General features: G+C 32.8%; 2 protein-coding genes across 4 annotated transcripts; one reads left to right on the forward strand and one right to left on the reverse strand.

Moving 5' to 3' along the window:
- Window positions 1–1,364: 1,364 nt before the first annotated feature.
- LOC101492270 (transmembrane 9 superfamily member 2-like) lies at window positions 1,365–6,329 on the forward strand. Its single transcript, XM_004490738.4, has 7 exons — window positions 1,365–1,873; window positions 2,494–2,534; window positions 2,797–3,382; window positions 3,628–3,765; window positions 3,873–4,029; window positions 4,791–5,275; window positions 5,798–6,329. Exons 1-7 carry the CDS (start codon window positions 1,719–1,721, stop codon window positions 6,015–6,017), a joined length of 1,782 nt encoding a protein of 593 aa, XP_004490795.1. The 5' UTR covers window positions 1,365–1,718; the 3' UTR covers window positions 6,018–6,329.
- A 207-nt stretch (window positions 6,330–6,536) lies between these two features.
- LOC101492609 (pre-mRNA splicing factor SR-like 1) lies at window positions 6,537–12,483 on the reverse strand. Of its 3 annotated transcripts, none has more exons than XR_003471571.2 (6): window positions 12,327–12,483; window positions 11,340–11,718; window positions 10,033–10,113; window positions 9,612–9,683; window positions 9,256–9,393; window positions 7,493–7,700 (listed from the first exon to the last, which is right to left on the reverse strand). XR_003471571.2 is itself a non-coding variant. In XM_027331908.2 (6 exons), exons 2-5 carry the CDS (start codon window positions 11,625–11,627, stop codon window positions 9,307–9,309), a joined length of 528 nt encoding a protein of 175 aa, XP_027187709.1. In that variant the 5' UTR covers window positions 11,628–11,718; window positions 12,327–12,483; the 3' UTR covers window positions 7,493–7,700; window position 9,306. The 3 variants fall into 3 exon arrangements, 2 of the variants coding, with proteins under 2 accessions (XP_004490796.1, XP_027187709.1); XM_027331908.2 differs by having other exon boundaries at window positions 9,306–9,393; XM_004490739.4 differs by lacking the exon at window positions 9,256–9,393 and having other exon boundaries at window positions 6,537–7,700.
- Between the last annotated feature and the right edge of the window lie 453 nt (window positions 12,484–12,936).

Genomic DNA, 12,936 nt, shown 5'->3' on the forward strand with positions numbered 1-12,936 from the left:
AACTTCAATATACAATTGTTTTTGAAATTCAAAATATAATTTTTTAAAAAAAAAACTCAAACTTTGTATTCTAAAAAACATTTTTAAATTTTCTAAAAATATTTGTGTACCAAAAAGAATTTTTAAAATTTTTCAGAATACAAATATTTACCACAAAATATAAATTTTGAAGTATTTTTTTTTTTTGAAGAAAGATAAATTAATTTTTTAAATAAAATATGAAAGTAGAGTATAAACATAGGGTAAAAAATTTCCGTGAAATATACTCTCCATCAACTCTAAATTATAAATATTATCAATGCAATATTATACCTAACTCCACTCATTAAACAAAGCTAGATTGTACCAAACTTTTGAAGTAAAAATCAAGCTTTTGAATCAAAGGGAATTATTACAACACTCAATTTTCCTTGGATATAAATTGTTAAATATTGACTTTCTGTTTTTACATTAGACTATCACTAACATATATATTCTCTCCTTTATGCCGTGAGTAATCCATTTTATCTTTAATTTTTAATATAATATTAATTAAATTTTCTTTAATTTTATTAAATAATAATGAATATGTCAATGTTTAATAAGAGTAATGTAATAAGAGAACTTATTTTTTTCTTTCATTATATTTTCTTCTTTACATTTACATGTTCGAGATCAAATGTCACTCCATCTAAAATAAATTATAAATAAAAATATGTCAAATTACATATATTAAAAAAGATAATTGATTACATTTAAATTTAATCAATGTAATTCCAATAAAAAAACTTAAATATATCATCTAAACTACCCTCTATGATCGAAAAACTGTATTACTTCTGTTTAAAAATATAAGCAAAGATTAATTAAAGAAAACGAATATATTAAATCTAAAATTCAGATAAAATACATCAACTGTCTTTAATAAGTTTTTTTTTTAATATTTTGGAGTGAAAAATATCATTGAAAATAGAAAAATTAAATTCATTAAATATAAGAGAATTTATTGATTTTATGACCAGACATCATCCATATAAAAATAATTTTACATTAATATCCAATGGAAAATCAAAATATGTTCACATGAATTTACTTTATAAGAGTAACTTAAAAATAATTAGAAAATGTAGTCCTCTTATTTCACATTTACACCGAAGCATTTCCTATTTTCTCAAAAAAAATATAGGTTAATTTTATAAGAAAATGAACCATGTACTCTCAATATAAAATAAAGAAGTGCCATTGAATTTGATGGCTCACTGTGTTATTGTAACTACTTTAGTACAATTGATTTGTGGTTGTATGTGAGTGTAAATTACACGCTCGCTAAACTTTAATTTTAATTTATATTTCATTGGAGAGAGTTTTGTGGTAGGAGAGAGTATTGTGTAATGTCTAGTGATATAAATGAGAGTAACCTTAACATTTATTTATGATATGGATGTTGTACCATTTGTCTATGTGAGAAGACACGTACTTGTCATCATTCGCCATTTACGAAGACGATTCCTTTTCAATTCAACTCAACAATTCATTACAATTTCAACAAGTGCGTGCAAATTCAAATCTTTGGAATTTTATTTCCCTTTGTTTGAAAAAGGAAGTGTCGTGGAAATTCCTTCTTCTCATTCAACCACTCTCATGCACTTATCCGCCTCTAAACTATAGAAACAAACAATTTGTATTTTCATTGCAAACTTTCTCTCTCTCTCTCTCTCTCTGTATGTGTGTTTGTGTTTATGGAAAAGTCAACGGCATGTTTGGTTAGTGCCATTGTGATCCTTTGTTTCTGCTTCATAAACCATGTTAAATCTGATTCATTGGATCACCGTTACAAAGAAGGTGATTTTGTACCTTTTTATGCTAACAAAGTGGGACCCTTTCACAATCCAAGGTTAGATTTTCAACACTTTCACTTTTTCATCTACCCTTTTAAATTTCAATCATATAGTTCTAAATTACGCTGCAATTTCGGCCGCGCAATACTTAATATTGTAGAGACCTCTGATATGATATTGTTGTAGAGACCTCTGAAACTTTTATATTTTAGTTGTGATTATAGTTGTGGACTGCAATTTAGAGCTATGATCCCAATCCTAAAATTATAATTTAGAGAAAAAAATTTGGGTTGTGTTATTATGAGGTATCCATACAAGAATTTTTCAATGTGGATGAAGAGGAGATGAATGTGTCTTAGAAGGTGTTGTATTCATACTTTTAATTGCTTCATTGTCAAATATCAGAAATTGTACATAGTGTCAAATGGAAGTATCAGAAATTGCAGAGCATTTCATTTTATTCATATTATTGAAGTGTGTTCGTTTCTTCTTTTGCTGAAAGAGTACTGTTGAATTAATGAACTTTGCATTATATAGTATCAAAATGGCTATATGCAAGAATGGATATTAAATAGTGTAATGCATGTTTTAATTTTTAAAGCATTATCATGAGTTTCTTCCTAATTGGTTACTTTGTTAATATTTGAATTTTCCTTGAACTTTTTGTATGCCACAGTGAGACATACAGATATTTCGACCTTCCCTTTTGCGCACCAGGTTAGTTTAATTCTATTTTTATCTATGAAGCACTGACACAGACACGTACATCAAACACGATATTGATAATGACATGTTGACACTAATAATAATTTGAAAAATGAAAGAAATTGAATGTATCTACATGTGTCGATGTCAGACATCAAATACACCTTTAATCTGAATTGTTGATGTTTCAAAGATTTATTATTACCCTAAGCTTTCTATTAGTGTCACTGTATTCCCTATCCTTATAAATAATTCATGAATGTGTTGGCTGCAGATAATGTGGAAGAAAAGAAAGAAGATCTTGGTGAAGTTTTGAATGGGGATAGATTAGTTGTTGCTCCTTACAAAATGGATTTTCTGATTAATAAAAAACCTGAGAGCATATGCGGAAAGAAGCTGACAAGAAATGAGGTTGCTCAATTCAGACATGCTGTTTTGAAGGACTATTTTTATCAAATGTACTATGATGACTTGCCTATTTGGGGTTTCCTTGGAAGATTTGAGAATGATGATAAAGATGACACAAATGAGGCCACAGTTTATCTATTTAGGCATGTTCATTTTGAGATCCTTTACAATAAGGATAACATCATTGATGTTTTCATTAGAAATGATCCAAATGCTGTTGTAGACTTGACAGAAGATAGAGAGGTAGATGTGGATTTCACATATTCTGTCAGATGGACTCAAACAGATATTCCATTTGAGAAAAGGTTGGAGAAATACTCACAGACATCATCACTCTCACATCACTTGGAAATCCATTGGTTTTCTATTATTAACTCTTGTGTTACTGTTCTCCTCTTGACTGGATTCCTTGCCATGATTCTCATGCGTGTGCTGAAGAATGATTTTGTCAAGTAAGAATCGTCGTATTTATTGATCTCAGCAGTATGATTCTAAGTTGCAGCTGCAGTTGTAGTCATGTTGCAAACTTTGATATTGTAGCAAAATGCAAGCAAATGCGGTTGATGCGGCCACAACTGCAGTTGCAGAGACCTCTAAAACATTTATATTGCGGACTGCAATTTCAAACTATTTACATGGATTTAGACCTTTTAGTTTGTGGAGCTTATTGCATCTACATATGCAAATACTATGATAGGTTTACACCTGATGAAGAGGCACTTGATGACCAAGAGGAGAGTGGATGGAAGTATATCCATGGTGATGTATTTAGATATCCAAGATACAAGTCTTTGTTTGCAGCAGCAATTGGAATAGGCTCTCAATTATTTACACTGTGAGTGAGTACTAATAATATAAAGGTGTTTCCTCATTTTTCATGTCTTTGCCTTTTATTGTTCATCTCTTTTGTGACTGACTATATAACTTTGCTACCATTTTCAGTGTAATCTTCATCTTTATGCTTGCACTAGTTGGTGTTTTCTATCCTTACAACAGAGGAGCTTTGTTTACTGCACTAGTTGTCATATATGCACTAACTTCTGGCATTGCGGGTTATTCTTCGGCTTCATTCTATTACATGATTGAAGGGAAAAATTGGGTAAAGCCCAACATTATGCATTTAATTGTATCTGACTTACTCATGAATTTGATGGAATTGAAGTTTTTGCCTAAATTTATTTCTAATTGTAGCATATTGTATAGTTTACTGACTTTGAAACTTGTTAACATGATGCTTCACATGGATTGAAACAGATTCTTGAATTATAAACTTAAAGTATATTGTCTCTTTTTATTTGCTATCAAAAATATTATTAGGTGAGCTTCTTATTAAAGAAATAAAAATGGTTATTGTTACGGAAGAAGTTTGACAAAAACCTCAAAAATATTATGTGGTAGCATGTAACACTTACAATAATAACCATCCATTCTCCCATGTATGATCAGTCATAATCTGATTGATCAAATATCATATTTTCATACAGACTTCCTTTTCTTGAATAAATTTTTTGTAAGAAATAGCATTGCTTTTAAAGAAATATAATGATTAATTGGTGCACACACTTTCACATCAATCAATAATTCATGCAATCACTGCAGTCAGTCGATTTAAATCATTGGATAAATATCAGATGATTCATAACGTGACTTCAACAAATTGAGAACTCAGAATCTCAACTATATGATCTTTCACCATTAGCCGAGATTATTGACGACAATGACTGCTGACTGCTAAGTACATCAAATTCATTTCCTTTTTTCTCTTGCTTGTATTTCCTTTAAAACAATCGAAAAGTATACCTCCAAAAGAACAAATCTAAATGGATTGGACTTATCAAATATTGGTCTGTTGCATTTCAGGTGAAAATTTTGGTGTTAAGTGGAAGTCTGTTCTCTGGACCATTGTTTTTGACATTCTGCTTTCTCAACACTGTTGCTGTTGCCTATAACTCCACAGCAGCACTACCCTTTGGAACAATTGTGGTTATTTTCCTCATATGGACTCTTGTAACATCACCTTTATTAGTATTGGGTGGAATTGCTGGTAAGAATAGCCGATCAGAGTTTCAAGCGCCTTGTCGCACAAACAAGTATCCTAGGCATATTCCTCAACTACCTTGGTACCGTAAAACTCCTGCTCAAATGGCTATGGCTGGTTTTCTGCCATTCAGTGCCATTTACATTGAACTCTACTACATATTTTCTAGTGTTTGGGGTCACCAGATTTATACCATATACAGCATTTTGTTCATTATTTTCATCATTCTCTTGATTGTCACTGCTTTTGTTAATGTGGCATTGACATACTTTCAACTTGCTGCTGAGGACCATGATTGGTGGGGGAGGTAAGTTCCTGTAATGTAACACTGAATGCTTTCTATACTTCTTTGTTTATTGATCATAATTTTTAGGCTATGAAAATAATTTCAATGCTATGGGAATATAGACTCCTTCCATTCAAACACAAACACCTTGGCATGCATGACTAGATTTCCCTTATTGAAAAATGTTTTTCAAAGGATAACATGATGCTACAAAGCTTCAGCTATGCTAAACAGATCTCGATCCTTTACTACCTCTGCAGTTAGAGATCCGTCGTGCTATTCATCTAATGGTTGAAAGTGTTGTTCTCTCTATTGTTGAATGAATCAAAGGCTGACCTCTAAGAAGTGGAGGAAAAAAAGGATCCAAGGTCACACTAGATTCTTCCAGCAAGGAAGAGTTAATCCATAGATTTTAAAATATCATATAAAGAAAATAAAAGAAAAAATTACTGTCAAAACAATAAATGCATATTCTTAGGCTGCACATTGATGTAATTCATGTTCTTCCTTTCTCTAACTTGATCATTTTTTACATGCTATTAGGTCTTTCCTCTGTGGTGGATCAACTGGTTTGTTCATATATGGGTATTGTATGTTCTTCTACAATGCAAGATCAGATATGTCTGGTTTCATGCAAACCTCTTTCTTTTTTGGCTACATGGCTTGCATTTGCTATGGTTTCTTTCTCATGCTTGGAACTGTTGGTTTCCGAGCTTCTTTAATCTTTGTCAGGCACATATACCATTCCATCAAGTGTGAATAGCCCAGAAGCTCACTTTTACTGTGCAGTGTTGTATACAGCAACAAAAGATCTCGTTACAAATGGTTACTACATACAGAATAGTAGGGGAAATGCAATTGCTCTCCAAATTTATATCACTGCTTAACATAGTCTGATAGAAAGTGTATCATGATAGTAACTCACAAAGTTCTTACTTTTTGAAATTATAGAAGTGCTTTATGCATTACACATTCACATAGCTTTAGGATTACAACATTGTATTATTTGCATCTTAATTGATGAAAGAGTTCTTTAGGGAACCTACTATTGCAAGTTCAGTAAAATGAATAACAATTACCGATCATTTTAAGCTTGTTTATGAAGTTTAATAATTAAAAAAGCCACTGTTGTTTTTGAGAGGTATAATACACTATATTTGGAGCAATAATATCACAGCACAAATCATCAACCGCATCTAGAGAGCAACTTATTCTATAGCTAAGAATATTATAATGGCATCAGAATATTTTGTCAACATTTAAAGCTTAAAGGCTTGCAAGATAAGAACATAAAGAAGTCTATAATAACTTAGTTTCAACTGAAAAACGGAAGCATGGTACATCAGGTATCCATAAAATGATCATTAAGTCTAAAACTTGCAATTACAATGCAGGAAATTCAATGTACCAGGAATGAATTTTAGTATACATTATCTATATTTGCTAATATAGATAGCATTCATCAACCTATAACTTCTGTCAAACAAGAGGTAATAAAAGGCAATGAAAGGGCAAGATCCAGTATGCTTTTTTCAGTGAAATAGTTATCTGACATCTGATACAAGCATTGGTGTGATATCTCTCAATACTTCCAAGAAGAACCACCAAGTCTAATAACCTCTTCGCCTCCATTATCCCTTCTAGGAATTCTTTCCACATTAGCATCTCCTTTACTATTACCTAAATCACCGTACAAATCTTTAAGTTTAGCTAGATTACTTGATGCAGAAGTCTTCTTACTTCCATCTCTCTGTGGACTAGAACGTGAGTCATACCGAGCAGTGCCAACTTGGCTCTGACTTTGGCTCCTGCTCCTACTTCTACTCCGACTCCTGCTCCTACTACGATGGTGCCTACTACCATTGCCAATGTTGTTGTCATAATCCCGGCTACTTCCTCTTTCTGTGTACTTAGACCTCTTATCATAATCGTAACTCCTCTCTCGCTCCCTATCCCTCCTGCTTCTGTCCCTCTCATGATCCCTATCCCGGTCCCGATCCCTGTATCTTTCAGCATCTCGGTCCTTGTTCCTATCTCGGTCATAATATCTGTCCCTATCACGTTCCCGGTCCCTTTCCCTTTCACGGTCCCGGGAGCGTGACCGCTCCCTGTCCCTATCAGGATATTCACGGCTCTGACTACGGCGATTACTTGGAGATTTTCTTATGTCATCACTGACATTTTTTTCATGAGGAGGAGGGGCTAATGTACGACGAATGGGTGAAGAATCCCTTGTGGAAGCTCGATGTGGCGCACGCTGACCAAAAGAGACTGAAAGGGCAGCTTTCACAGAAGGTGGTCTACGAGCAGTGTCATCAGAACCATGACGGGTGGTTTCCCCAGTTGTACCAGAATGTGTAATAGGGAGCTTCAACTTTTCAAGATTTGACACAACCTGACGCATTACAGGAACTGGGATGCGGGGGAAAAGTGTGTCGAAGTAGTACTGCACCACCAGAACAAAATCATCAATGTGCTTATGCAAAAAGTTAAATCAATAGAAATGAAGGGAAAAGTAAATGGGGCAATGGAGCATTCAACTTCGTGAATGATGACATTTAATCGTAAAAAATCAACAAATAGAACACAAAAATGACAACTGCCAGAAGAGGTAGTAAAGACTTAACCCTAAAAAACGGCAAGTACAAATCATGAAAGTAATAAAGTACAAATCATGTAACCCTATGAAGATTACATTTTGACGGTCATTACTCATCAATAACAGTTTAGCAGCATGGCTTTAATTGAAACAAGTACAAATCATCAAAGCAAGACACATTCAGCCTTTCAGGGCAACAAAATTGATCCTCGCTCTCATACTCGCACACAAAAATATTGAAGATCATGCTTGAAAATATGTTTCTTTTAAGAGTTTTGGAAATACTAGGATGTTAGATATATTGTATATTTCAAATTCAAATAAATAATAAATTTTAGATACAATGACTTCATACATATAGACTTAAAGATTAGTATACATTTATTAGCAGAAATTTCAAAATGCAAATGAATGTAAGCTCATAATCCAACAAGTCAGACATTATAGAGATCTCTTCTACATCAGAACAACAAATATATGTCAAATGATCAGAGTATAAAGCAGATTAAAAACTTGATGTTTGACAAAGCCGTGTGACACTGGACAGTCCAAGTTTCAGGATGAACATGTGGGCATTACAGGATGCCTATATATTTCTCTAAGATCTTAAATGGATTAAGCTTCCAAAAGAATTAGAGGTTAATCCTAAAAGACTAAAAGATAAATATTATTATGGAACAAAAGCAGACGGGGCTAAGCATAGCTTATAAAACTTATGTTAACTCCAAACACAAGAGCAGGTGTTAAGGTGACAACTAGATCTCTTATACTCCAAACACAAGAGCAGGTGTTAAGGTGACAACTAGATCTCTTATACTCACAGTGATGCATTATCTAGCATTATGCAGAAGTATGTCATTATAGCAATCAATCAACTAGTATAAAAAGTTGATAGGGGAAACAAAAAATGCAAAAATAATGACACGAGACAAGTATCCGCTCAACTTCGGAAAGAAAAAGAGATAAAATTATGGAAGTAAAAAAGAATGGAAGATACACAAGATGGGAAAATTTCTATTTTGGTCCCTAAGTAAAAGATGCACCAATTATTAATTTCCTCACTTAGTTTTATCAAATTTGAGAAGCCCTTGAAGAATATTATCCTTGACTTTTTATAATAGAAATACTTTCCCCTTTGGTTTTTCCATCTAATTCTAACATGCTATCAGTTTCTCGTCTACCAAAGTCTAACAATTTGATCACTCAAGTTCACATTCCCAATATCAGTGTCCCTTTCACCAGGACTAAAATGAGTTATATTCTAAGGCAATTATATGATTAAATACTCAGTTTTTTCTCAAAACCACTAGTGATTCTAGAAATAAGACAAGAAAAGATGTCTGGAAAGAAAAGAAAAAGAGGAAGATTCTTTTGAAACAGTATACTTAAAAGAAATTATTACTGGTAAGTGAAAAAGGTTTATGTCCAAAGATCTTGAAAGTCTGAAAGCACCTCATACTGTTCCTCCAAAATATGTGATGATGAGGAACATATCTGCATTTGCAATCTTTTGATGCACCTGGAATCTGGTAGAAGAGCTCTGAAGAGAGAATTCTCAATTTAACTAGTCAATACTTGAGTCAAATGATTATTTTCCCTAGCTCTTGTAAGAAATTACATTTAAAAATCTATAAATCAAGAGGTCAGGGTATAGTCTGCCATTATCATGTAAATGCATTTGATTGTCTACAAACAAAATTAAAGCATGAGCCCAAAGAATTTAAACTAGAAAAGCATGTTGCCATATAGATAACAAACCTGTCCAAGGAGTAAATCACGGATATATACACCCATTGTAGTCATCCGTCCATTAGACCCGGGAGAAAATTCCTGAAATACAGCATCATAATTTTATTAATAATATTAGCATGCTACCTAAAAGAGTACTTTTAAATGGTATGCTAGATAATAATGCAAGAAAACTGAAACCAAGACAAATAACTATCTTTCAAAGATAGTGTGACATCAAGGCTTCAGCACCTTGATCAAAACCCCTCATAGATAAAATCATTTTTTTAAAGAAGCAATAAAATCAAATTTGATGCATGAGAAAAGTGTGTGGAATTGCATAAAAAGGAAATAGCCCTGTAATTTCAAGTATAAATATAGAAAGAAAAAAAAAGGAAATAGAAATATCGGAATAAATCCAAAAAAAGGTGTCAAAATCATGTCCTCATACCTCATCATCTTTGGCATATGGCTCATACCAGTTCCACAGAGTCTTTGGATCAGCAACATATCTCAGATAGAGAAACCCAACCTATAAACAATATAAAGAATTAAAGCATATCACAAGACAAATGGATAGGAGATAAGAATGCTGACATATACCCTAAAAGCTAAAATTAAAAAAAAAGGTTGATCATTGGCGTAAGCAACAGCATATAACCTCTTTATTTTGATGTCAAGCAGAATGTAATCAAAGTATCAAACCATCTTTTGCCTCATTATACAATACTTGCAATCAAGATAAAGGAATACATGATGCAAAGCATTCCTAACTTCGTGAAAATTAGAAGTAAAAGAAAAGAGATGGAATTCGATTTTTACAATCACATAAGTTCACAAGTAACACTCATAACTAATTTAAATTAACCAAGTCTTGATATAAAAGACGAGTTTATTACAAAAAATAAAACTAAGACTAAAATAAACAGTCAACTGAAGGCCAAAATATCTGGAAATATCATAACCAGAGACAAAAGCATGGATATTGTTAGATCAAGCACAAAACATAGTACACAAATAGAGAAAATAATAAACCTAGAATGAAGTTGATAACCCAAAACAAATGCAGATAGAATAAGAAGCAGGAACTGGAAAGGTCAAACCAACAGCCAAACTCTCTAAAACATCACCCACAAGCCGTAGCTGATGGCAGCCACGGGCATATAGATTGGAGGGATTGGTCAAATGAATGACAGAAAAGGTCATGGTGCTTCAGTCTTAAGATTTCAAGGAGGCTCGCGTCTTAATTTTGAGAAAAGGGAAATTTGTCCTCTTGATGGGATCATGGAACCAAGATGGATCAAAGTGATTAAGTGACCCCAAATGATCTCGCCAAAGCATATTTCCCGGAGTGATCAAGATCGTAGCAGCAAGCGAAAATCATGGAAGCATACAATCCTACTATTTAGCCCATGATTTTGACTACCTTGCATTTGACAATTCAACAAAATCCACAAACACACTAAACCCAAACTCCATTATGATATTTCAAGATAGGTTATAGAAAGAAATACAAAAAGTAAATCGTAAATAATCAAATCAAATTGTCTCCAGTGCACTAATCTTCTCTTGATATAAATTTAACGGTTCCTAAACTTGATACAAAATGGTGAAAAAGATATTCACACGCAAACTACCAAGAATAACATGCACAAACACAAGCAAACCCTAATAAATATGCAACGTTTTCATCACTTAAATAAATAAATAAAAGCAAACAAGAAAAGTCACATATAACTGTCAGAAATCTTTACATACCGCTCTAATGTAAGGAGAATCGGGGTGTTTCAGTAGTCCATGCATCTGCTTGACAGTAAGCTTCATAGTGAAAAACTTGTATAGAAGACAGAAAGCAGTTGAAGGACCACGACAGTTCCCCGTCATCCATGGTTCCACATGATCAACTTGATTGTATATCTCGTCAATAACTTCATGGTATGTTTTTAATCGATAAAGCTCCTTGAAGTAATCAGATGACAGAATATTCATACAAAGGACTTTCTCAAGCAAGGACTCAATTGGCCTGCCAGAAGTCTGTATCTCCATGATGGGTCACAAAATATATTATCACCCCAACAATTAAAAAATTTAAAAAAATATTAACTCCCAGCAAAGTAATGAAGTCACAAGCCCATTCCTACAACAAAGAAGAAAAAAGGACCGTGAAAATTCAAAACAACAATTGTAACAATGTTAGAATAACATAACGATGCGTGGAACAGGCATAAAAAGACTACGCTAACTGTTTCGTTTTGAACACAAGTACACCCATTTACAGAGGGGCAAAAACTACTTATCACAAAATCAAAAAGCTCAAAAATAATTAACAAATAAGCGACAATTGGACAAATGAAGCGCTTCAAAAAGATTCTTTTACTCTCTTTTGCTTAAATTTCTCATATTACACTAAAACAACTCCGCTCAAAAAGACCAAAGTTCAGAACTTGTAGAAGTAATTCTATAAATAATTCAATTTCACTAGATAAATAAATAAATGAAAACAGCTACTACATGAAACTATCTTTCAACATGTAAACCGAAATAAATAAATAACTAGAAAGTGGCAGGAGCAGGGGCGCGTGAAAAACTCTAAAAACGAAAGAAAAGAAATCAAGGGGACAAAACCCTTTCTCGGGGAAATCGAATTCGAAATTGGGTACAAATTGAGATTTGGGGTTTTTAAAAAAACGAGGCGATGCTTGAGAAAGAAGTATGAAGAAGTTGGAGAAAGGGAAGAATACGCACCAATTGTGAAGAGCTCGGAGGTACAAGACAGAGAATTGAAAATTGGAGCGTGGTTTTGAACCCTAGCTAGATTTTGCTTCTGAGGCTTAGGTTTGATAATCGAAGAACGCTACGCGGAACGGAAGAGGGGAAAATAATATTGCACAGTGTCTGTTATAAATCGATTCGGTCATATCCGGTCCGGACCGGTCTGTTCGGCTCATAGAGACACGTGAAAAAACCTAGGTATCGTAGTGTCTTTTTAAGAAAAATAAAGGGTGGCTCAATATTTTATAAAGGACCGTATAATACAAGTGTTTGCGAATTAAGGATGTATTCAATTGGGATTTTAATTAGAATTTAGAATAATTTTTTTAAAATATAAAATTATTTTTAAGATTTAAAAATATTATTTAATATTTGATTAAGATTTTAAAAGAGTATAAATAATTTCTAAGGTATTTAATTAAGATTTCTAAGATCTTTTTAAAGAGATCAATAAAATTCAATGGTATTTAATTGAGATTTATCACAACATAAAAATTATTTTTTGATATTCAAAAATATATGGATTTTGATAGATTATTTAAACAATCTTTTAAAATCTACACAATTTTAAAAAAAAAAATGT

The sequence above is a fragment of the Cicer arietinum genome, chromosome 2, assembly GCF_000331145.2.
Source record: "Cicer arietinum cultivar CDC Frontier isolate Library 1 chromosome 2, Cicar.CDCFrontier_v2.0, whole genome shotgun sequence".
Classification (NCBI taxonomy): Eukaryota; Viridiplantae; Streptophyta; class Magnoliopsida; order Fabales; family Fabaceae; genus Cicer; species Cicer arietinum.